The sequence below is a fragment of the Lagopus muta genome, chromosome 4 (assembly GCF_023343835.1).
Source record: "Lagopus muta isolate bLagMut1 chromosome 4, bLagMut1 primary, whole genome shotgun sequence".
NCBI classification, from domain to species: domain Eukaryota; kingdom Metazoa; phylum Chordata; class Aves; order Galliformes; family Phasianidae; genus Lagopus; species Lagopus muta.
In genome coordinates, this window is record NC_064436.1 from 50,088,441 (window position 1) to 50,110,975 (window position 22,535).

The 22,535-nt window shown below is 41.3% G+C and overlaps 1 protein-coding gene across 9 annotated transcripts in view; it reads right to left on the minus strand.

Moving 5' to 3' along the window:
* Window positions 1-22,535, minus strand: part of TBC1D1 (TBC1 domain family member 1) — a 95,913-nt gene that overhangs the window by 63,931 nt on the left and 9,447 nt on the right. Inside the window, exon 1 of one of the 9 annotated variants that reach the window (XM_048941009.1) lies at window positions 10,449-10,645. The exons of 7 other annotated variants lie outside the window; for them this stretch is intronic. In XM_048941009.1, the coding sequence (XP_048796966.1) occupies window positions 10,449-10,625 (177 nt within the window). In that variant the 5' untranslated portion in view covers window positions 10,626-10,645. Of the gene's footprint in view, window positions 1-2,591; window positions 2,751-10,448; window positions 10,646-22,535 lie in introns of those variants that run through there. One more of the 9 variants, XM_048941013.1, reaches the window with a different exon arrangement.

Below are 22,535 nucleotides of genomic sequence, written 5' to 3' on the forward strand. Positions count from 1 at the left end.
AGAACTGCTTCTTACTTTCTCTTTATTCAGTGGTCAAGTCCTATCTGTGGCTTCTGCAAGGCTGCTTCTGAACAGAAGCTTACATTATAAAATTAAGTTAGAATCACAGCTAGGACTAAAGTTGGCAGGCTTCGTTTTACTTAAATTAAATCATAGAATCATTGCACCATAGAATGTCCTAGATTGAAAAGGACCACAGTGATCATCTAGTTTCAACCCCTTGCTATGTGCATGGTCGCCAATCATTAGACCAGGCTGTCCAGAGCCACATCCAGCTTGGTCTTGAATCCCTCCAATGGGAAGAAGTAAAAATACTCTTAGCAACCCTGGCTGTACTGCTCTCTCCTACTGAATTGATGGCATACAAGTACATCATACCTTGTTAAAAAAAAAAAAACTATTTCCATGTAATATTTGCAGAATGACAGTTTTGATGTAACAGTTAATGCAGTGAACTGAACATGAAGACTGAAGCACCTTTATTTATGAAAGTGTCTGCACCGTCTGCCTACAGCTCACCAAAGTTAGACTACACTTTGAATAGGCTGTGTTGTAAGGTGCTTAGTGAAGGATTTCCCTGAAGTCAGTCGTCTAGTTTTATAAATCCAGGCAGGAAAAACAGGTATAACTATCCTTTTATTTAACTAATTTTCGCAGACTAAAATAAGTCACTACTTCAAAGGTCATTACCCAGCATGGTGGGCAGCACCAACCCACACAGATTTGGCCGGGGCTTCTCCTCCCGTACACTCCAGGACTGGGCCTGCAGCACAGCACAGCTCACCCTAAGGAGCCTGTGCATAGACAGAAGACAACACATAGACAGGAGTAACACAGCACTTAAAAGTGGCAATGTAATGCTTACAAGCACTAGGGACTTATTTTACAGCACATGGGGGTACATTACTTCACCTGTAAGTACCTCCTGGCCAGGGAATCTGCATGCAGACCCTCAGCACTTCTTTCCTAGGTTGGGATACTTTCAGCAGTCAGTGCCCAGCTTTGTTTCCAGGGGGCTGTCTCCCCCACACCCTGCAGTTTCTCCTTGTTCTGAAAGGGGCCACCATCTTACAAACCCTGGCACAGTTGTGCTGGGAGAGTCCAGCAGCGCTTCCTGCAATTTTACTGCTCAGACTTTGGCAGGCAGGATAGCTTTCTCTGTTCACAATCCTCATCCTATATTTTCTCAATACTCTGCCTAGTATTCCCTCCCAGATTAGTGCTGATGATTAGCCACCATTCAAAGAATAACACTAACCACTTGCAAGGAAACAGCAGTGCAATAATTGGCTTTGAAATTTCAGTAAACACTTGCGAGAACAAAATCAACAGTGCATTCCTGCAGGAGTCCGTTTCCCCCAGCAGAAGTTTGGCCAAGTCTGCACACCACGGACTCTGCCCTGTGCCCCCCCCCCCGTCTCTCCCCCCACCCCCCCGGCCTGCTGTTGGCTGACTGGTGGCTTTGTGCTCCTGACAAGCTCACAGCAAGCGAGGGGCACAGGGTGCTCCACACCAAGTGCTGCGGGATTCACTCCACTGCATCACTCCACCTGCAGATGAGGCCAGCGTGCTTGTGGCTGCTGGCACGGCATCGTTCCCTCGGGTAGCACAGCACCATAAGACAGAGCCACAGTGATGACAGGAGAAGGAACTGCTTAACACACGCCCCACCTGGCAGCTACTTAAACAGGTTTAAAAAAAATCAAAAACAATGGGAAGAGGAAAGGATAAATTTCCACTTTTCTAAGCATAGCTAAAAAAAAGGAGACTCCTTTCTAAGACAGGGGAGAGCAAATCCTCCCTGCTGGGATCTAAATGGATGTGACATGGGCATAGTGTGCTCCCTCCTGCCACCTTCCCAACACAGGGATTCCACCTGCTATGTGAGGGCTGCATTACAGCCATCAGCCAACCAGCCATACCCTCATGGAACAACAGACCTGGGCTCTATGGACTCAACAAGCACCCATGAGTTTAACTTTAAGATCTAGTCTTATTTATTCAGGTAATTCCTCAGAGGAACCCCTAACTCTGGCTGTCACAGAGCCTGCCTCACTCCATCCTCTCTGTGCTTTCTGCTTCGTCTCACCATAGAATAACATACATATCATGCCTATTTTGGAGAGCAAAACAAAGCACATTTTTGAAACATCAGCTCTAAACTATGTTCCAGATTTGTTTAAGCCACCTCTACTGCTCTGCATCCATGTGCAACTCCACAAAGTGTGATGGAAGGTAGTACTGAACCCTCAGACACACAGAAGCAAAAGCCAGCACGTCACATACACTGCCAGACTTCAGTAAGCCAAATAAAGGCTAGCCGAGGGCTGTGCATACGTTCTGGGAAAAAGGTCTTAACGAGCAGCGGGAGCGCAGTTACACGTATCCCAGAGCACGCACGAGGCGACTCCAGCACGTACCACACCTTCCTACAGTTTTCACCGCCGTTTTCCCCTCCGCAGCGCGCCGCTTCCAGCCCAACTTCCCCTCGCTGCTCGCTCCGAGCCGAGCCGGCAGCAGGGCTCCGTCGCCGCCCCGGAGCCCCGCGGGACGCGTGCCGCCCCCCCGGCCGGGCCGTGCCCTCCGCCTACCTTGGCCACCCAGCTGAACAATGGGGACATCCTCCCGGCCGCCAGGCGCCCCGCGCTCCGGCCGCTTCCCCCTCTGCCTGCCGCCTCCCCTTCATGCGCCCCAGCCGCCCGCCCGAAGCACTGCCCGCGGCGGCGCCGGCGCGGGAAGAGCCGGGCAAGGCTGGGCCAGCGACGGAAAGGAAAAGAAGGGGAGGGAAAGAAGGGCAGGACTGGGCCGGGGGCCGCGTCCCGCCCCCACCGCGCTCCGCCTCCTCCGGGTAGCCGGGGCTCCCGGCCCCGGGCTCGGCGGGCTGCTGGGGTGGGAGGGAGCCGGTATTGAGCTCGGTGGTGTTTTGAGCAGTTCACAGTCACTCAGTAATCACAACTCCTGTAAAAGAAAAAAAACGCTGCGCGCAGTCTGTGTAGTTTTCTGGGGGGTATGGTAGAATCGAAGTAAACTAAGTAAAATCTTTCATTTGAAACCTTGTGAAATGTTACATTTCCAGTCAGGCTCACCTTTCCTAAGTTATCTAATAGCAATTCACATCAATCCCAAGTAGACCTAATTCCAGAAACGTCACAGGCTTGTAGAAAGGTTTGGTTTGTAAGGAGCCTTAACGATCACTTTCTGTGGGCAGGGGCACCATCCCTACTCCAATGCTGATCAACATCCAACCCAGCCTTGAACGCCTCCAGGGATGGACGGGGCAACCACAGCTTCTCTGGGCTGCCTGCGCCGGTCCCTTACCACTCACACTGTGAAAAATTCCTTCCTACTGTCTAATCTTGATCAATCCTGTGTAAGCTTAAAAGTGGTCCTGTCACGGCACTCTGTGATAGAGCCCCTTTTCAGCTTTCCTGTAGCCCCCCTTAAATTCTAGAAGGCCATAATGAGGTCTTCCCAAAGCCTCCTCCAAGCTGAACAAACCTACCTTCCTCAATCTTTCTTCATAGGAGAGATGCTCCAGCCCTCTGATCATCTCTGTGATTTTCTGGATCTGGACTCCAAAGCTGAATGCAATACAGCAGGTGGCATCTCTCCTGAGTAAGAAAGCTGTCAGAGCATTTCAATAGTATGTAAGTCTCCAGCAGGTGAAGGGACGTGACCCTCTTCCCTGACAGGAAGATTTTCAGCTCAGCTGTTCTTCTGCTAGCCCACCTCTGAGCACACAGCCCTGCTGTATGCAGTAGAGCTGGAAAAAAAACAATTGATTTTCCTCAGTTTGGAGGAAGGACACAATTAGGGGAAAAAACGCTTGGATTTCACAGGAAATGATCTGTTTGGGTCAAACAAAAAGCCCTTTATTTTCCATCCTTTCATAGAGACAAAGTAAAGAGAAAGAGATTTGCAAAATCTGAACAGTACAGCATAGTGCTTCATCTTACACTTCTTCCCAATAAAGTTCATCTGCTCAAAGTTAGATGAAGAAGCACAAAAATGCAGCTTCTTGCTCTGCCCAAAGCTATGCTCATCTGACCAAACTGCTGAGGAACATTATGTGAGCAAATCAGAAAACAACTAATCAGAACATCAACCCAGAATATTAAGACCTACTTAGAAAAGGTGATTGGAACACATGGCTGAAAGAATGTGCCTTGAAAACATAATGTCTCTGGTCACAACTAACTGGTGTGCGGTGGTGCATGCTTAGCCCTGGTCTGGCATGGCAGCTCCTTGGCCAAAGTGAGCTTGTGGTGGGACCAGGGAAAATCTGCTTAAGTATTAGGGATCTCTAGTGGAGTCTTTAACCTAAATACTAGTTTACCCACTTTTAAAATTAAGTAAGTTTAGGTGGCATGCTCAAAGATTTATAGCTAGTCAGCGGGGACATCTAACATGGGAATTTGAAAACCTGTAGACTCCCTTTCCTGAGCAACATCTGCCGGTGAGACACGAAACACTAACAAGTATAAGCTAACTAACAATATGCAGCTTACTTACAGTGACCTTCTCATGGCTGAAGAGCCAAAAGCCTGCCTGGAGATTTTTTTTAATTAATTTAAAACCAATGCAACAACTTCTGTAATTAAAACCATGACAAACACATTTCATATTTCCATGGAAGGAGAACAGAGATCCATTTTTCTATAGGTGAAAGTAAAAGTGATTCACGAGGGTGAACAATGGTTCATTCTGTCATCACAATGGTGGCCACAGGCAATTTAACCATGTGGACTTTCTTTACCCATAAACCTAATAAATTGTATGAGCAACACTCACTCTGGTGGTGGTCTCAAAGGTTTATTGGCATGATAGTGGTGAGATATTCTCCCTGCTGCTAGTGCTTACGATGTATGGAGCACATACATGAAAAAAGGGCATTTTTTTCTGAGGGCTTTAAACTTTGCACCTTACAAAACACCAGAAGTACTTACAATTTAATGTATGTAAACTAGGTTTACTTTTATTTCAGGCAAGAAGAATGCAAGAGCATCATGTGCTGCTTATAGTTGTACAGTGTATCTGTTCTGTGGTGGTAGCGTTAGAGCTGTATTTCTATAATGCTGAACATGAACAATATTATGTCTAAATGATCATTTCTTCCCTTTTCTCTGAGGAGATCCTGCCAGCTTGGGAACTTTTCCAGCTCCCCCTTCCCGGCTGGCACCCTTCCACAGTTTCAAACTAACAATACACACATATCCTCCGAGTCTCCATTAAATGCTGATGTCAGTCAGGAGACTTGGCTTCTAGCCCTGACTACCAGTAGCTCAAAGAGTTGGCCTCAGTGTGTCACTTTGTGCTACTTAACTTCTAAACCTGCTGCCTGCAGTTGTTATAGTGATGTAGTGACTTATATGCACACAGAAATCTTCTACATGTTACAGGGCTGGTAGGAAGAGTGGTCATGTGTTGAATGTGCTGAATTAAGAGATAAAGTAACAGTGAATGAATTCCAATTTCTGCTGTTAACGTGATTTTCAAGCATGCTACTTCACAACTCTTCCTGCTTTAGTTTGTCTGTCGAATGGAGATGGTATATGCTAGCCTTGAAGGAAGAGAGACTGGGTATGCTCACAGATGTGAGTAATTCTGGCAGCAAGGCTTTAAATGTTGAGATATAAAAATGTTTGTAATGCATTAAACTCTTCTGTGTAAATGAAAAGATCTCTGTTTTGCTCACCTTCCAAAAAGCAACGTAGCAAAAACAATAACTGCATTCATTTTCAGGATATTCAATTGAAAAGGGGACCTCTGTATTTTTCTATTTTGAATTTGGCTTGTACAAATAACTGTCTCTCCAAAAATACTGTATATCCATTTTGGGTAAATGGAAAAATTCAGGGCCAGGGCAAATGACATCTGTATTGCATAAACAGTAAGCAGCACTTGACACCATCTTATCTAAGTGTACAATCTTTTTTAAAAAAGTAACCCTCGTGCATATGAACAGTTCCATGTTATGATGGAAAACATTAGCAAGATATTTGTCTCCTTTTAAACACAGCAGCAATTAAAATGCTTCAAAGCTCCAACTGAAAGCTTACATTGTCAGGAAAAGAATTTTCCCATTTTATAGATGTCCTTCAAAAATTTACACATACACAAATACCCTCATTATTTCTCCTCAAAAAAAAATAAAAATCTCTCTGCATTAAAAGAAACCATTTGGAGAGAAGGAAAGAGAGGGGAGATACAAGTTGTATTAAGAAGGAACGGGACTGTACTCAACCTAACTCAAAAAAGGAACATCTTCTGACTCCCTCTCCTCTGATTTTAGCTTTCTTTAAGTTTAATGGTCATAAATATTTTTTAAGAGCCTTCACAGTATGTCACCATTGAATGAAGTTTCACAAGAAATTGCATTAACGGTCACGAACATGATTACCTGAGAACCGTACTCTCCTGCTGCTTTTGTTTTAATTTTGGTGGTGATTTAGCAGTACACCCCATTCCCTTTTTAATTTGTTTTTGCCCTGAATTTTTTTCTTTAAACCTGCTTCTGCAGCTCTTCTTCTCATGAATTACCCCCTCTGCCCAAATCACCTGTTACAGCTCCCTTTGTCTTCCTTTCCTATTAGGTCTCATCTACACAAAGCCTTTGTAAGTGCAATTGAGAAAATGTAAGAAAAAAATAAGCCTGTCAGTAATTACCAGCATTTGTAATTTGGCCTTTGTTTCAAACATCCTCAATTTTTATCTTTCATAACTTAGTTTTAACCATTCATTAAGATGTCCTTGAGTCTTGTCTCATACCTTCCCATTCCCAGAGTGGGCTAGATGGTTTCTCCTTTGTCAGAGGAACTAGATAGAAAAGAAGTTACTACTGCACTAATACTGCTAGTCATAAGAATTCTCAATATTAATAATATTTTGTTAATAATGTACAACTATGTTAAAGATACCAAAATAACACCAGAATGTTAAGCTGCCTCTATCAAATTTTAAGACAAGACAAACAATTCATCTGGATCCACTGAAGGAAGAAAATATTGAAAAGATCCTCTATCCAAATATTAATCATGAGTTTTGTTACTCATTTTAGCTAAATTCAAACAAATTCCAATTTCTTGAGGCAAAATAAGATAAAAGATTAATCATAAAACCAACAAACCTTCTCAAACAAGACCTGCATCAGCCCCATGAAAAGAAGTAACTGGCTGGCAGCAGCTGCTCCCTTAGGCAAAGTGCAAAGGAAGCCACTGTCTGGAGCTGCATGTTCACGCTGAAGATGAAACCCATTTTCTCACTGAAGAAATCAGCACGGCTTCTTAATGGCTTTCAGATACTCAGTGGAAAGGGAAATGACAATGTTTTGGGTAGGTTTTGTACAGTTTGTCAGTTAAGAGTGTAGACTGAAGAGTTTTGGCTATCTGCTAGGCAGTAGTAGCAAGAAAAACACAAGACTTTGGGCTGGTGCCCAGAGATAACATGCAATCCTCTTCCTGTGTAGCAGACTGATAGAAGAGAATGATTTCTTGACAAGCCTCAGTGACGGAACCCTTTCTAGACTCTTGCCAATTTTAGCATCCATGAGATTGTTCAGCTACAAAATTTGTAATTGCTGAAAAGCCTTGATTCAAGTGAAGGAATGGTAAAATGGGAACCCAGGTTCCCTGCTCAGCAGTGGAATAAAATCCTCCAAATGCTACAGTCAATGCTAGATCAACTAGAGCAAGATGAGAAGAGTACAAGACAATGAAACGATTCATTATAAGGTTAAAGTAGGTTTATGAGTTGCTACCAGTATCTTAACATTCTTCCCCATGGGTCTGATTTGGAAACTTCTCTCTTCTGCCCTATTGTGAGATAGTTCTTCGTGACAGCAGATGCTTGATTCAGAAAGTTCAGAGCAGAAAGGTTTTGTAGTCTTTCATCAAAAAAGGGACTGGGGAAATGCTGCCATCATCCATAAGGGACACCTCTTCCCAAAACAGTAAATGGTACAGAGAACCTAAAACTAGATAGAAGTATCAGCTCCTGAAGTTGGCTATGGGACAAGCTGACAAGAGGACACTTTTAGAAATACAGCATCTGACAAAAAACATGAGCAGTGCCAAGAGGATCTAAGATATCCTGGTACAGAAATGACTGCTGGGATATTAAGATAACAATACATGGAGAAAAAAGAGAGCAAGGTTATCCACAAATAGTGTAACAATAAATACAATCCAGCTGTAGGATCCTGATACCCATTCATATACATTGAGACTACCTAATGCAAAATGTGCATCTGGACTGAGATCATCCTGACACATCAAATGCTTCCAAAAACACCAATGAGTAAACTTTAGATTGGCAAGCATCATGCTGGATTGAGTATTTTCTGTCTTCTCACAGACAGGAAAAAAAACACCTTGAAGTGATCAGGGACTTTGCCATGGGCATTGACTAATTCATCTAAGGCACGATTCTACCGTGATCAGATACGCACTGCTGAGTGAGCTGGTTGTGACCAATCGATCAGATGTTCATTAAAGAGAGAAAACAAAACAAAACAAAAACACCAACCAAACACATCCTGTAGGTAAGTTCAGACAGACCTGTAAAGATATCACTTCAGTCTGAAAGGCTGGAGGCAAGAAAACCACAAGGACAATGTGGGAAGCAAACAACAGGGAAAACACTGCACACAGTAGGAAATTGCCAAAAGAGGCATCAGAGGATCCAAACATTTACACTGTTTTGGATGGAGAATTTTCTGGCAGCTATGTAGCTGGAGAAGGATGAGTGGAGCAAAGTGGCAAACTGCAAAAACAGAAAATGGAGTTCAAAACCAATGGGGTTGCTCCTACCATGCAGAGACAAAGAGAGGTGGAACCCTTGAGATCATCAGTGTGATCTTAAGCCTGGCTGAGGTAGGCACCTCCCATATCCCTCTCTGTAGGCCAGTATTTTTTTGCTCATATCAATGTGACCAAGTTGAGGAACAACTAGCTGAGCTCTGCAAGATGCTGAGAAACCTCCAGGAAGAGAGCAGCAGCAGCCACCTCTATAGGGACAGTGCACATCTGTATGCACATGCTGACATGACTGGATAAAGCATAAAATAGTAATGATGCCAGACTTTTCTCTTTTTCTCTTTTTTTTTTTTTTTTTTTTTTTTTTTTTTTTTTTTTTTTTAAAACACTCATCCTCCCTGGCAAGAGGGCACGAAGAATGGGACAATTAAAGGTGGATTAACATCCCCAACATTAAAAAAAAAAAAAAGAAAAAGAAAAAGAAAGTCCTCCACAGAAGGACTTTGCACCCTCCTCCTCCAGCCTCCCATGCTTCCTGCTTCCTCAGAGCAACCACCGAGAGGTCTCCAGAACAAAAACCAAACATAAAACTGAAAGTTGCAGAACGCTTTTCTGAAATGCAGCTAACTAAAGGCTACACTTAAGGTGTTCCTTGATCCTGAAACTTAAATGGTTAAGCCAAGTAACTCACATGGGAAGACAGATGCTTCGTGTGAAAATGTGTCTCATTTCCTTTGTGTAAAAGCACCATCTCACACAGGAAAATACATTTAAATACTATATGCTTCTAATAATGGATAAGCTAATCAGCAAAAAAAAGTTTAGAAAGTGTGGAGGAAAAACTGACTGTGAACAGAAAAAGTTTTTATATTTAACTAGGTAAGTAAAATATCACAGTTGTAAAATTTATCTATGTAAAATTTATGTGCTGTGGGTTGCATATAACTACACATTCCTACTAAATGGAGCCTCATGTTAGCTGATTATATGCAGTTTATTCTCTTACAGATGTTAATAAATAATATAAAATGAACAATTTTAAATGCATACTTTCATGGAGTTGTAGCTTAGCTGCTTTGTTCACAAAATTAACAAAAACACGAAAACAATCCCACTCCCTGAGCATATTATTTTGTGCACTTCAGTTGGAACAGCAGTAGACTAGTGAAGTATACTGAACTCCATAGTAGGAACAGCCATGCAAAGTAGCCAGTTATCAGTTCTCCACAACATAAATTAATAACTCAAAAAACCTCATAGCTCTGCTATATGCAAAGATCACACTGATTTCTCATAACTGATTTCTGCAGCAATCTCCATAGACAGTTCACAGGGTCTATGGGAATTTTACTGGAGTTGAAATAATCTAAAGCACATCCCAAAATAAACAGAAGTAGTAAAATAATAACACTTACAACAAAACTTTAACCCCCTTTTTCCCCTCATGAGATGGTAATGTTCTTGTTTTTGCTGGGAAAGAGCTTAACAATAAAGAATATCAGTTCAGGTTTACATCTCTGCAGGTACAGTGCCCAGAGCTCGCATGGCGCTATTGCACTTTATGTACAACGAGCATGCGGGTGTGAAAGTATTCATCTGAAAAGGATCCAGCCCACCCCACTGAAGACACAGACTCAGTTGCTATTACATCCTTACGCACCTTAAACATAGCTAACAAAAAGAGGAAACAAGTACCGTATTGTCCTGTTCTTTTCCAGAATCAAGCTGAAGAAACTTCAGTTTCTGTAACGTTGCCCTCATGTCATCAGTCTGAACAAGACCCCAGCAGGAACTGGAACAGGCTCTGTCCCGCAGCCCCAGCCAACTGGCAGTGTGCAGCTGGGCTGACCCACGCTCTGCACCCCTTCCCATCTCCAGCCCTTCCTTTGCTTACAAGCTGCAGCACAGTCCTGCCCTAGAAATTTCCTGTGTCACGTGGCATTCAGAACGCCACTGGAAACTTCCTAATAGAATGACTTGCACGTATGGTAACTTTGTATGATGCAGATAGAGCTATATTTTTAATAAGTGAATTGCAATTTTTGTTTTGTGTTGTTGATTATATTCTTTCTTCTGTCTTGAGAGTGGAAAATTTTATCGGTGATGTTCCCTCCCACACACACTTTCATTTACAGCTTTTATCTCTACCCTTCTGACCCTCTTCTCAAAGCTTATGAAGTGCACCTTAGGCAGCTCTGTGGGCTCTTTGCTGCGATTTCTTATAGCTTTGGCTAAGTTGCACTGTCTTTCAATAACAGTAAAGCCACAAAATGGCAATAAAACTTCTCTAAAGCCAGATTCAAACACTGTCCATACCAATCTGAAAAGACACTTTTCCTGCTACTCAGTTAACTTTTCATTCAGAAGTTTGCAGTTTCAGGTTTCATTATAAACCACATTCCACATGGAGTTATTCTAAGCCAGTTCTGTCTGATTGCTAAAAACACATCAAAAATCATTTGTGAAATACAACGTGCAATGCAGAGACAGCAACAGGATTTGTCTTTGTTGAGCTTTTGTGGTTTTGATAAAGCTGAATTGCTTCAAAGGGCTCAGGATATGTTGCTGGAAGACACGGCTGCACATTTCTGCCACATGTGCTGACTGCACTTCCGCTCCTCTGCAAGAACAATGCGAGCCTTAAGACTCTGAATCAGCTCTCCCCAACCCACAAATCCACATGGACAAAGCAGATTTGCTCAGAACAGGTCACTTTAACCATTTCTTATGACTGGGAGAGCTAGGATACCATCACTACGAGATGCCTGGAGTAGTTAAAATTAAGGAAATGTGTACACATTTTCAGGAATAAAGCTCAAAATGTGTAGCATCCTACTTAAAGAAATGAAGTTAGAATAAAATAATTATGGATTGATTTTGCCATTTCCTCCCTGCCGTGTACTACCAGTACCAACTGGTCATTTTGATGTTCCAGAAAAGCCTGCACACATCTGGATGGATGTGCCGGACAGCAGGACTGCTCTCAGACAGTCACACCTTACATTTACAACAATGCTGGAGCATGGGGAGTTCAGCTACCACTGCAGCCTATGAATCTGAGCTCACAGGTCCGACTGCATTCACAGGCCCAAAGAACCTCAGCAGTTATCTGAGTAGGGTCAGATAAATTCTTAGTCTTCTGTTGGCTGCAATCATAATTGGCTTACGATTTAAGTTTAGGCTAGCTTTAATTCATTTTCTGTGTTTAAAAAAAAACCACTGTAACATTAAAGCCAAACAGCTAAATACATATAGATTAAATTATCTCATTACATATTTGTGTTAACCCCCCCACACGTGCTTTGATTTCACTCACAACCAACCTCAGACTGAACTCCAGTAGAAACTACCTCCTGTTTTCTTCAATGCCCCTGGGAACATTTCCGACCCTTGCAAACACAGCTTACTTGTGGATACTCTATTAAAACACCAAAACTGTAAAGCTTGCACTGAAACAAAACAAAACAGCTTCATTTAAAAGGAAAACTGGAAGCGTATCTTTTCTACAGTACTCTGCCCACCTGATGAGCTCACTGGAAACCTCCTAGAAGCAAAATGTGCCTGCACATAAACAATGGACACTGCTGTTTGCTGCCTGCTGGCTGTAACTAATTCACTATGGAGTCAGTAACTTACATGTAAATGATATTCTCAAGTCCTGCAACTTTCTAAAAGTCAAACTGTGGTGGTGAGAGCCTGGTGTCCAGATAGAAGTGTATTATAATCAAGCTCAGAATGTGATGGAGCTAATGATTTTACATCAATCAGATATCCTGCTGTGGGGAACTGAGACATCCCAGAGTATCAGCCAATGCCAAACACTGCCTCAAGGAGCACATCTTATTTTCTAACTCTAGTACTGAAGAACACATAGTATTTTCTTAGCAACTCCAGCAGCACTCCTACTTCAGTTCTGGAGGCACCTTCACGTATTGTTGGTTCCTGAGCTAGCTCACAACACAGCAAAATAGCAACTTGTTTCACGTAGGGGGAGCCTAAATAGAACTTTGACAATGCAATTTGGAAAAAGAAAAAAAAAAAAAAAAAAAAAAAAAAAAGGGAATCACAGCACTGAAATTCTCCTCTATACCCCACCAGGCTGTGACTCCAGCCAGTCTTAGATTAAGCCATCAGTATCTTTAAGATAAGATGAAGAATTCTCCTGCTGGTGGGAAGCAAAAGCAGGGGAAGGGAGAACCATCGCAGCCAGCATAGCATCTCACGTTTCCTCGGGTCAGCCACTAAGTGGCACTTGAACACCTCAACTTAAGCCATAACGAGCCTGCAAACTTGTGACAAGCAGGGAAAAAAGTAATCCAGTCTGGGAACGTCTCTCTTTTAAGAACAATGAAGTTTTTTTCCTGCAATTACAGAACATTTCCCAAGGTCTGACTACATAAAAAATAATACTGGTAGAAATGGTGTACAAAAATGCCATGCAATGACAGCAACACTGCACAGTGCCCTCCAGGAAAAAAAAAAAGCAACAAAAACCTGCTGCCTCTCCTAAATCCCAGTCTCACTTTGGAAATCAAAGCACTTTACTGGGTGCTGCTGTGATATTCTGAACTATGCATGAACTGGGAAAACAAAAAGCATCTCAAGTCCTTGGTCAGAATAAAGAGGACCTGACTTCTCGGCACAACTTATAACAGACCCGTGCATGTCAGAGCAGGTTTTGAACAGTGCAGAGAAGCAACAGCACTGAATGGAATTCTGCTCATAAGACTTCAGTGTATTACTGCTTCATATGTCTACATATGTCATAATTTCATTTGATTTGAAATCAAAGGAGAGAACCCTATTTTTCAACTAGTGATGCTGAACTGACTGTGCTAATCATCCCAAATGTGCTAAAATGCATTGTAGAGGTTTTCTTTTCAATTGGTTTTGAAAGTGGTTCTGTCTATCAAAAATTTCTCAAAAGGAATTAACCCAGAAACTGGACGTTAAGTACCTACATGCTCAGCTTCCTTACTGCAAGTGTTTCTGTCATACTTAATGGAATTAGCCTGACATTAAAGCACATGTATTTTCAGCATCAAAGATTCAGAGATAAGACTCACCTATGGTTTGCTTTTATACTCTCAAAGAAACACCTCTATTTTACTTAGCCACATTTTGAGACATACAACATACCTCCAGATATTAGTGGAAAGCTAATACCAATTATTTTCTGCATTTCTACTGTTTGTGGCCTACAGAGATCTCAGATAAGCCCGGTAACGGATTTCATCTTATTCTCTCTTACTATGAAAGTCCAGTACAGTATGATGGTAAGTACAACATACAAGGAAGAAAACAATTCAGCAAGTTACTCTACATTATGATTACAAATAAGAACATCTTAAAGCATATCCTGCTCATTATGTATGTGTGAAACTGGGTTGTTTGTTTGTTTCCTAGATATGGTTGAAAGAAGAGGCTTGGAGACAAAAGCATTCGATCAGTTATACAGAAGGATCCAACTCAGCCTAACGCAAGAGTCAGCAGCGAGGCTGTTTTTATGGCCAGCAATGCATCTCAATCACTGTCACTGGGAAAAGTGGGGGGAGGGTGGGAAAGAAAGGAAAAGCAAGCATCGATCAGTAGTTTCATACAAAACACAAACCAAGTATAAACTGGCATTATCCACTCAATCCTTGTATCAGATCGTCAGCACTCAACCTTTGGGGCAGACACACATATCCATTTAAGCCTGTATTTGTCCAGCCGCACAAATCATCCTTTAGGAAAATATTTCCCACAGCCCTTCCCATAACTTGACGTCCGTAGAGAGGGTAAAATAACAGAAATATAGAACAACTGTGTCTATACCAGGCAAGGGAAAGCACTGATTTTAAGATAGCAATTTGTTACCGTTATTCACTTTGACATATAACGGGATGGGAGACTCTGCTGCTAAAGTAAATACAGCAGTTATATATGTCTCCTCTGCGTTGTTTTCTGCTCCACTACAGTCAAAGAGCCCTCATCTGATGACCCCGAGGGCACAGCATAAATGTCAGCTTCATGCAGGCAAAACTCTAAATTGAAAAGCTGATTGCATGGAAAAATAAGGCGCTACTTTAAAGAGGCGATTTGCTTAGTATTATTATTTATTAATTGACATCTTTGTATTTTAATACATGTGTTTTAATTTGCCCATTAAGGCCATTACAGAATCTGAAAAAAAAATTGAGCATATTGAAGTATGTATCAGTAAACTAAAACCCTATTTTTCTTTTGAAAAAAGTTTTCATTTCTAGTAATCTCCGACACAGAACCCCGTTCCACAACCTAATTCATGCAGAAGATCTTGAGTTCATCTAGATAGATCTCATTGACCTACATGACAGATATTGCCTTTGTTTTCTCATATATGTAAAAAACCATTTCCCTACATGTTTAAAGATCTTACCTTTCAATATGGAGTGAAATTACATTGTCCTCCATGTGTTACTGTACTACATGCCATGAAAATTAACAAGGAATTAAACAAGACTGACTCTTTATGCAAAACGTTCTTTGCCAAAGCAGTTCTGGTTTCCCCTCTAAAACATACTTTCTGCTTTTAGACTGCACCATCACTGCACAGTGTACCACAAAATTAATTTCTAAACACTACAACTGTATGTGAAGCTCCTTATGATCATTAACTAATTAGATGAAAAATTAAAAACTGTATTTTGATTACAGACTTTCTGACCTGCATTTGGCAATCAGTAAGGCAGCATTCTTACCAATATCCTCTATTCTTGAAATAATTTTAATAAGCCACTGCAACAGGTAACTAGAGGCAATACAATGGAGTTACTATATGATTAGTTATTCCTCTCTGTAGTGTCACGCATTCAGACTACTACACAATGCTGACGTGAATCAAATAGTATTTCCTGAACTCTGAATTCCGTACATGCAACCCAGGTTTCAAGATTCATCCTTACTTTGTTTCAGGCACAGCTTGTACTACAAGTATTTACCCAGAGCTTTTTGCTGGCTGCCACCTAGCTTTAAGCTGTAGGTTTGCACTGCTACGTGCGCTTAGTTGGTGCGTGTTGCATCCAACACCTTCATGGAAGGCAGACTTTGTACAGGACAGCAAGGAGAGCTGTATATTTCACTGTTACTATTTTGTTATCGTTAGCACTTGTGAAGCTGGAGAATCTAACACTAAGTGCTGGAGTAATGCATGGATACTCACAGTCCCTCAGCTTGAAGTCTTATGTGGTTCTTTGACAACTGTATGAATTTTAAAAACATCAAATTTTCAAATAATCTTTTACAGTAAGTTTACTTCAAGGTTTTCAAGCAGATTTGAATACTGCAGCATCATCATGAGTCTTACAAAGTTTTGGAAGTTGGTCACAGAAAGTTAACTAATTTCTTGGTAATGGTATTTCTCAAGCAAAATATTAAAAATATATTCCAGCTGACAAAAATATAATACATTAAATACAGGAGAAATACCACAAAGCTTGTCCTAGAATGAAGTGACAAAATTGATGAAGTTATCACAAACACCTCAAAGTACTGTTGAAACCCTTTTGGCTGCTAGGGCACACTACTGACTCATGTTCAACTTACTATCAACCAGAACCTCCAATCCCTTTCCAGAGTGCTGCTTTCCAGCCTCTCACCCTCCAGGCTGTACATATAGCCAGGGTTGCTCCAGGTGCAGAGTCTAGCACGTGCCCTTGTTAAGTTTCATGCAGTGGGTGATCCCTCTGCAAGGCTCCTCTACCCCTGAGGGAGTCAATATCTGCTCCCAGTTTAGTGTCAACCACAAACTTAGTATACCTTCAAGTTCTGTATGCGAGTCATTGACGACCACTTGAAAGAGAACTGGCCTTAGAATGGAACCCTGTAGAACCCCATCAGTGACCGGCCACAAGCCTAATGCAAATGCATTTACTATAAACATTTTTGCTCAACCTGTCAGCCAACTGCTCACCCATCACATTACGTTTTTGTTACCAGCATGCAGATTGTACCCATGCTCTGGAGTGTGGGCTGTATCCTTCCAGAGCAAGGCTACTCCAACTTTGGGCTCACTGGGCTGATGCACAGTGACTTCCTCCCACTCAGTGCAAGCAGAACAAACCAAATGTCAACAGATTTTATTCTTTGAGAGCCAAGGACCTCTCTATTACCTGTACAGAGGCTAGATAAGGCTGCAAGCCTTCCTGTGCACCTCCACCCTCCTCGTCCCTCCTTCAGATCACAATAGAAAGTAACAACATTGCTTCAGGCTGCAGAACTCAATCCTTCAGAGTACCTTTTGATGCTGCACTGAATTTCCACCACCTCCTAGGGAAAGTACCAGGAAAAAAATACCCCAGATCACTTTATGTTCTCACTTTAGTTTCTAAATTCATATCAACCTGAAACTTAATAAAATATGTAAGGTGATCTAACAAGGTACACTGGGCTGGTTTGGAGCAGAGAGAAACGTGGTGTTGCACTAGCTCAATACTGTCCTACAAATTGAAATAAATAGAGTATGTAGGACTTGGCCTACAAATTAGAAGACTGACTTCAAATTCTAAATGCTATTGCATTTTCTGTTAATCCTAGTTACATGTCTTCCACTTACTGGCACTGTGGATCTGGCCCATTAACAAGAAAGACAGAGAATAGCCTTCTGCCCAACCTCAAGCACAAGAAACCAGGGCCTCAGTGCCCAGGAGTAAACAAGCTCAGTCTCCCTCTTCCTGCACAAATGCTCTAATCACTGGTTACGTGGCTGCTTTGTGCTCAGTGTCCTCATATCGGTCACGAGAGAGGTAGGAGCCTGCCAAGCAGACACACAGCTAGTGCTGAACCACAATCTTTCCAAGTCAGAATTTGTCCTAGGAATTCCCACTAACAGAATAACCAGGAACTCGCACTGATGATAAACTTAGGTATAAATGAAAGCTCATACATGGGTTACAAATACTGCACTTCTGTAGCCTCAGTTTCTCTGTATCCCATTTGCCATTGTGTAAAACAGAGACAACAGTTCTCCTTCAAGTTACCTGGAAGTTTCTGAAGAAAACTCCACTGCAAACCTCAAGGACATTTGGATATTATGGGTTACAGCTCCCACTTCCTTTATTGGGCTTTATAAACTACCAACATCAGAACTCGTAACAGGAGGAATGGTGAGTAGTGAGAAGCCATCACAAGTCTGTTACTTACTTACTTAGCTTTGGTTCCACTGTTCCATATCTGCTATAATTTCCAACAGAAAAAATGATGGAACAGTAAATAATTTCAGTTAAAGGAGAGCAGAAGACAGAACAAGTGACAAACATACTTCCAACACATTTGAGAACGTGATCTGATACAGAATAATACATTGCTTAAATTACATGAAGAGTTTTTAGAAGTAATTCTGTAGCAGAAATTTTTGCATGATTTAGCAGATTGAGGAATTTGCAGTAAATAGAGCAAACCGTTTGATTAATTTCATCTTTCTTGCTGGGACATTGACTTTAAGTCAGGAAATGGCAACAGTATTACACAAATGACTTGCTCCACATGGCAATCAGAAGAGGAGACTGAGGGAAATCATACAGTATGGGAGTTAGAAGTAGGTGATCTTTAAGGACTCTTCCATCCCAAGCCATTCTGTGATTCTATTTTGTAGAAAACACTGGTGAATGTAGTGACATTTGTAGCTCAGCTAAACTCTCCTAAGTCTCTCCAGATTCTGATGAGGCATCATAAAGGTTTGGGATATTGCTGTCCGGGACAGGGTCACTCGCTGTCAAAGACCCTGAAAGCAGAGTGTTTACAGACAAATCCTCTGAACAGACCCCAGGCACTGAGTTGGCTTTTTGGCCCCGGTCACAGTTACGCTCTTGGCTCAGGTTAAGTGTAAAGCCTGCTTGCTTTGTGAGAGCAGCCAGAGCATAGCTGGCTGCTGCATTACATATGATACTCTATTAAGATTTACAGAGCTAAACTTTGACCCACTTTATATACCAGCCTATATATGTGCACAGGTATGTATTTCATTCTTCATTTGTTCTGCTGTTTTTTCCCCCTTTTCACATGCATTTCTCCAGTTATCAAATGGAGAGATGGGGGGAGACTTCCTTAGCATTTTGCAATTATGAAGGTTACATCAGAAAACAAAAAAGAAGAAGAAATAAAGGATAAAAAGGATAAAAAGAAGTACCTGTAAATAAAAGGGTGAAAACAGACATGAAGCTCTGAGCTGCCCTGAAGTAAGGCTAGTTACTCGGTTTTGTTTCAGTGGCTCTTAATGCTTTTTTGCAAGAAAAGAACCTAATTTTAATCTCTGTAGATTCATTAAACAGTAATAAATAAAATACCTCCTCCCTTACAGTTATCTTGCCTGAATTAATTTAAGAAAGGGAAATGGTCCTATTAAAAATGAGATACTTAGGGAGGTCCTATCTTTGAGACTAATGCAAAAACAAGTTGCATAAGAATCCTAAGCTAAGCCTCACAACAACTGGTTTGGAGTTCACAGAGCCTTTGCAATTCCTTTTATAGATGAATAATGTGAAGTTCACTCACAACTTCAGCTCCATGCAGCCTCACAGAAAGATAAGTCTTGATTATCTAAAACCAGCTTCTCCAGAACATAATCAGCTCACAAACAACATGTAACAAAGCACACTGCATTCCAGGTAATACAACCTAATCTACTTAAGCACATAAGCTATTGTAACTCACAGAAGTAGGTGAAGGTTGTTTAAGAAGTAGTAGCTATTAAAGCAATTGGTACATACACACAAACACAAAAAGAATCTCTGACAAAAGTGGAGATTACTGCTGCAACCAAGTAGCTCAACAGCAGGACAAGGGTTGCATTTTAAAAAGCACAGTGGTATAAGGAGACGGAGCTCATCTCTGTGACAGGATAGATGTGGTACAAGAAAAATCCACACAAATGGCGCCAGCAAATTTTAGAGCAGGCTTTGGACTCGAGTGGGATCCCTCATCTGCTGCACCCACTCAGGCATCGTCACCCTCATGGCAGCACTCCTGCAGCTGACAGAAGCTGATCCTGAGCCAAAAGTTCTCCTTTGTTTTATGACACTGCAAAATGAAGATTTAGAAGAAGCAAGCAGACACACATATCTTACGCATCCGTGATCTTAAGTCACAAGCAGAATTTCTCTGTATGATGGAATAGTTTTATCCAGTGCTCTCCAACTATAGCATTAACAGTTCTGGTAAACACAAGAATATATTACAGGCTGTTATGGCAACTTGCATGCTGACTGTAGAAAGAGCAAGGGAGAATGAAGCTTAACCTTTTCAAAAATCTGAAACAGATGTTTTACATATCTTCATTCTCTAGTTATCAATCATTGATATCTTACAGAAATGCTCCTCCTTACAAGACATGAGGCTGAAGTTTCTAGACTTTCCCTCTAAGCCTCCAGTTCATAATGCAGAGAGAAACAAGGACATGGAGTTCTTGGAGCAGGTCCAGAGGAGGGCTACTGTGATGATCAGAGGGCTGGAGCACCTCTCCTATGAGGGAGGAAAGGTTGAGAGAATTGGGCTTGTTAAGCTTGGAAAAGAATGTGCTGGGAGAGACCTCACTGCAGCCTGCCAGTACTTGAAGGGAGCATATAAACAGGAGGGGGAACGGCTGTTTATGGGGGTGGATAGTGATAGGACAAGGGAATGGTTTTAAACTGAGACAGGGGAGATTTGGGTTAAATATTAGGAGAAAGTTTTTCACTCAGAGGGTGGTGACACACTGAAACAGGTTGCTCAAGGAGGTTGTGGGTGTTGTTGTGTTCAACAACAACGCATTCTTATGATTAAGGTACTATTCTACAAGCATGTATTTGTTGGAGAAGTAGTTTTTCTTCAGCTTCTATCACCATTACTCAGCACAGCATGCATAATTCCCACCTATGATCTATTCATAGCCTTCACAAGTTCCCCACAGGCAATACAATTGATTCCAGCTCTATTCCTGAGCACCTGCAAAGAATATGCATTAACACTTTAGCCCTATCATCAGGCAGAAATTACTTAATCATGAAGCCCCACCGAATCTTCACAAGATGAGGGTAAAAATGTTAAAAATAAATAAATAAATAAATAAAATAAAAGCAAGCAAAGAAACAACAACCCCCCCCCAAAAACAAACAAACAAAAAACTAAAAAAAAAAAACAAAAAAAAAAAAACAAAAAAAAAAAAAAACAAAAAACAAGCAAGCACAAAACCAACCCACACAAAGAAACGCTTTCTGAAACCATACAAGGAAGAGTTCAGATCCCATAAACATAGATCAGCTTAGAAAGGGGAACTCTAATTCATTAAAGCAGCTCTCTGGAGGCAGAGTAAAACCCTTCCTTTTAGTACTGTGTGGAATGATCCCTATATGCATACGCTTGTGCATAAGCAAAGTGCCAAGAAACAGTTTGTTGGGAACAAGTCTTCCCTTTTCACTGCTGTATCTGCCCAGAAAGTGAGCTGTATAATGCCATGATGATGAAATGGAAACAATTATAAAGAATCCTATAGTGAAGACAAATTATCCAATAGGGCACTGCCTCCTCTCTCACTTCTCAAGAGAAGTAGCACGAAGAATTTCTAGCAAAGAACCCTGACTTTAAGCATTAATTACCTGCCTACCAATGTCTTTTCTAAAGAGAATGGCATGTAGGTAGTCAAGCAATGACTCTGACAGCACTGCATTCATATCCAGGAAAATCATTACATATGTTCCCACAGCTCCAGCAATTCTGGATTCTAGAAATATATTACTCAGCAAAAAATAATCTCCCACTAACAAAATGTTTTCCTATTATATAGTAAGATAATCTCTCACTAATTAAGTATGTATTCCACCTCAATATGCACATACAAAATAACACAACTATAGGCCATCTGCAATGCCCATGCTAAATGGGCAACCATTCCTAGTTTTCTGCACATAATATCACCTTCAGAGGAATTTCTCTGTTTGAATAAAGTTCAAGTTTCTAGTCCTCCTCTTCAAAGACCTTCACTGCTTAATCTTTTACTCAACTGTGTTCATTTTCATCTTCCTAGTCCACTTCTCCTATATACATCCTTCTGTTCTCTTATATTCAACTTAGCCTGATGTGTGGATATACTCAGAACTTATTTGCAAGGCACACCTACTTCAAATCCAGTCTGCACATACAATATAGCCCTACTACAAGGAGCTGTAGCTTTTGTAGTTTACAGTTTTATAAGGAGTATCCTGTTGATTTGTAGAAACAGATGGAGTGTGATTATCAGAAAAGTTCAGATGTTCAGTATCACTGGATAAGAAGTTATTATCAGCACACAAATTCTGTGACCAAACTTATTTGGCCTACTGCTTCAGCTGTGTAGAAGAGAGAAAGTATATATATTCAACATTTTTATTCACCCTGGACTCCAAGAGGAATATTGGACATATAAAACCGTGACAATGCTGACTAAGTCTGTAAGATTGTTTTTAGTCTTCAGAGGGAATGTTAAGAGAGCTCAGGAGCAAGGCTGCCAGCATAGGAGTCTGCTGAGTCACACAGGCTGCAAAGGTCCAGTTTCTAAAATTTCTTTCTTCTGAAACAAAACATGAGCTCAGCAACATAGTGCTAAAGTCCTCAGCTCACATTGAACAGTTCCCTCAATTTGCAGCACATGCATACAGTACACTATTGCCCTTTCAAGCTGGTTACCTGCTAAACAGCTAACATCAGCTCACACCTCTTCATAAATGCATAAACATCAATATACACACACACACACACACATATATTTGGTATTCTACATTCTAACTTGACATGGCTTCTCAGTTGAATGAT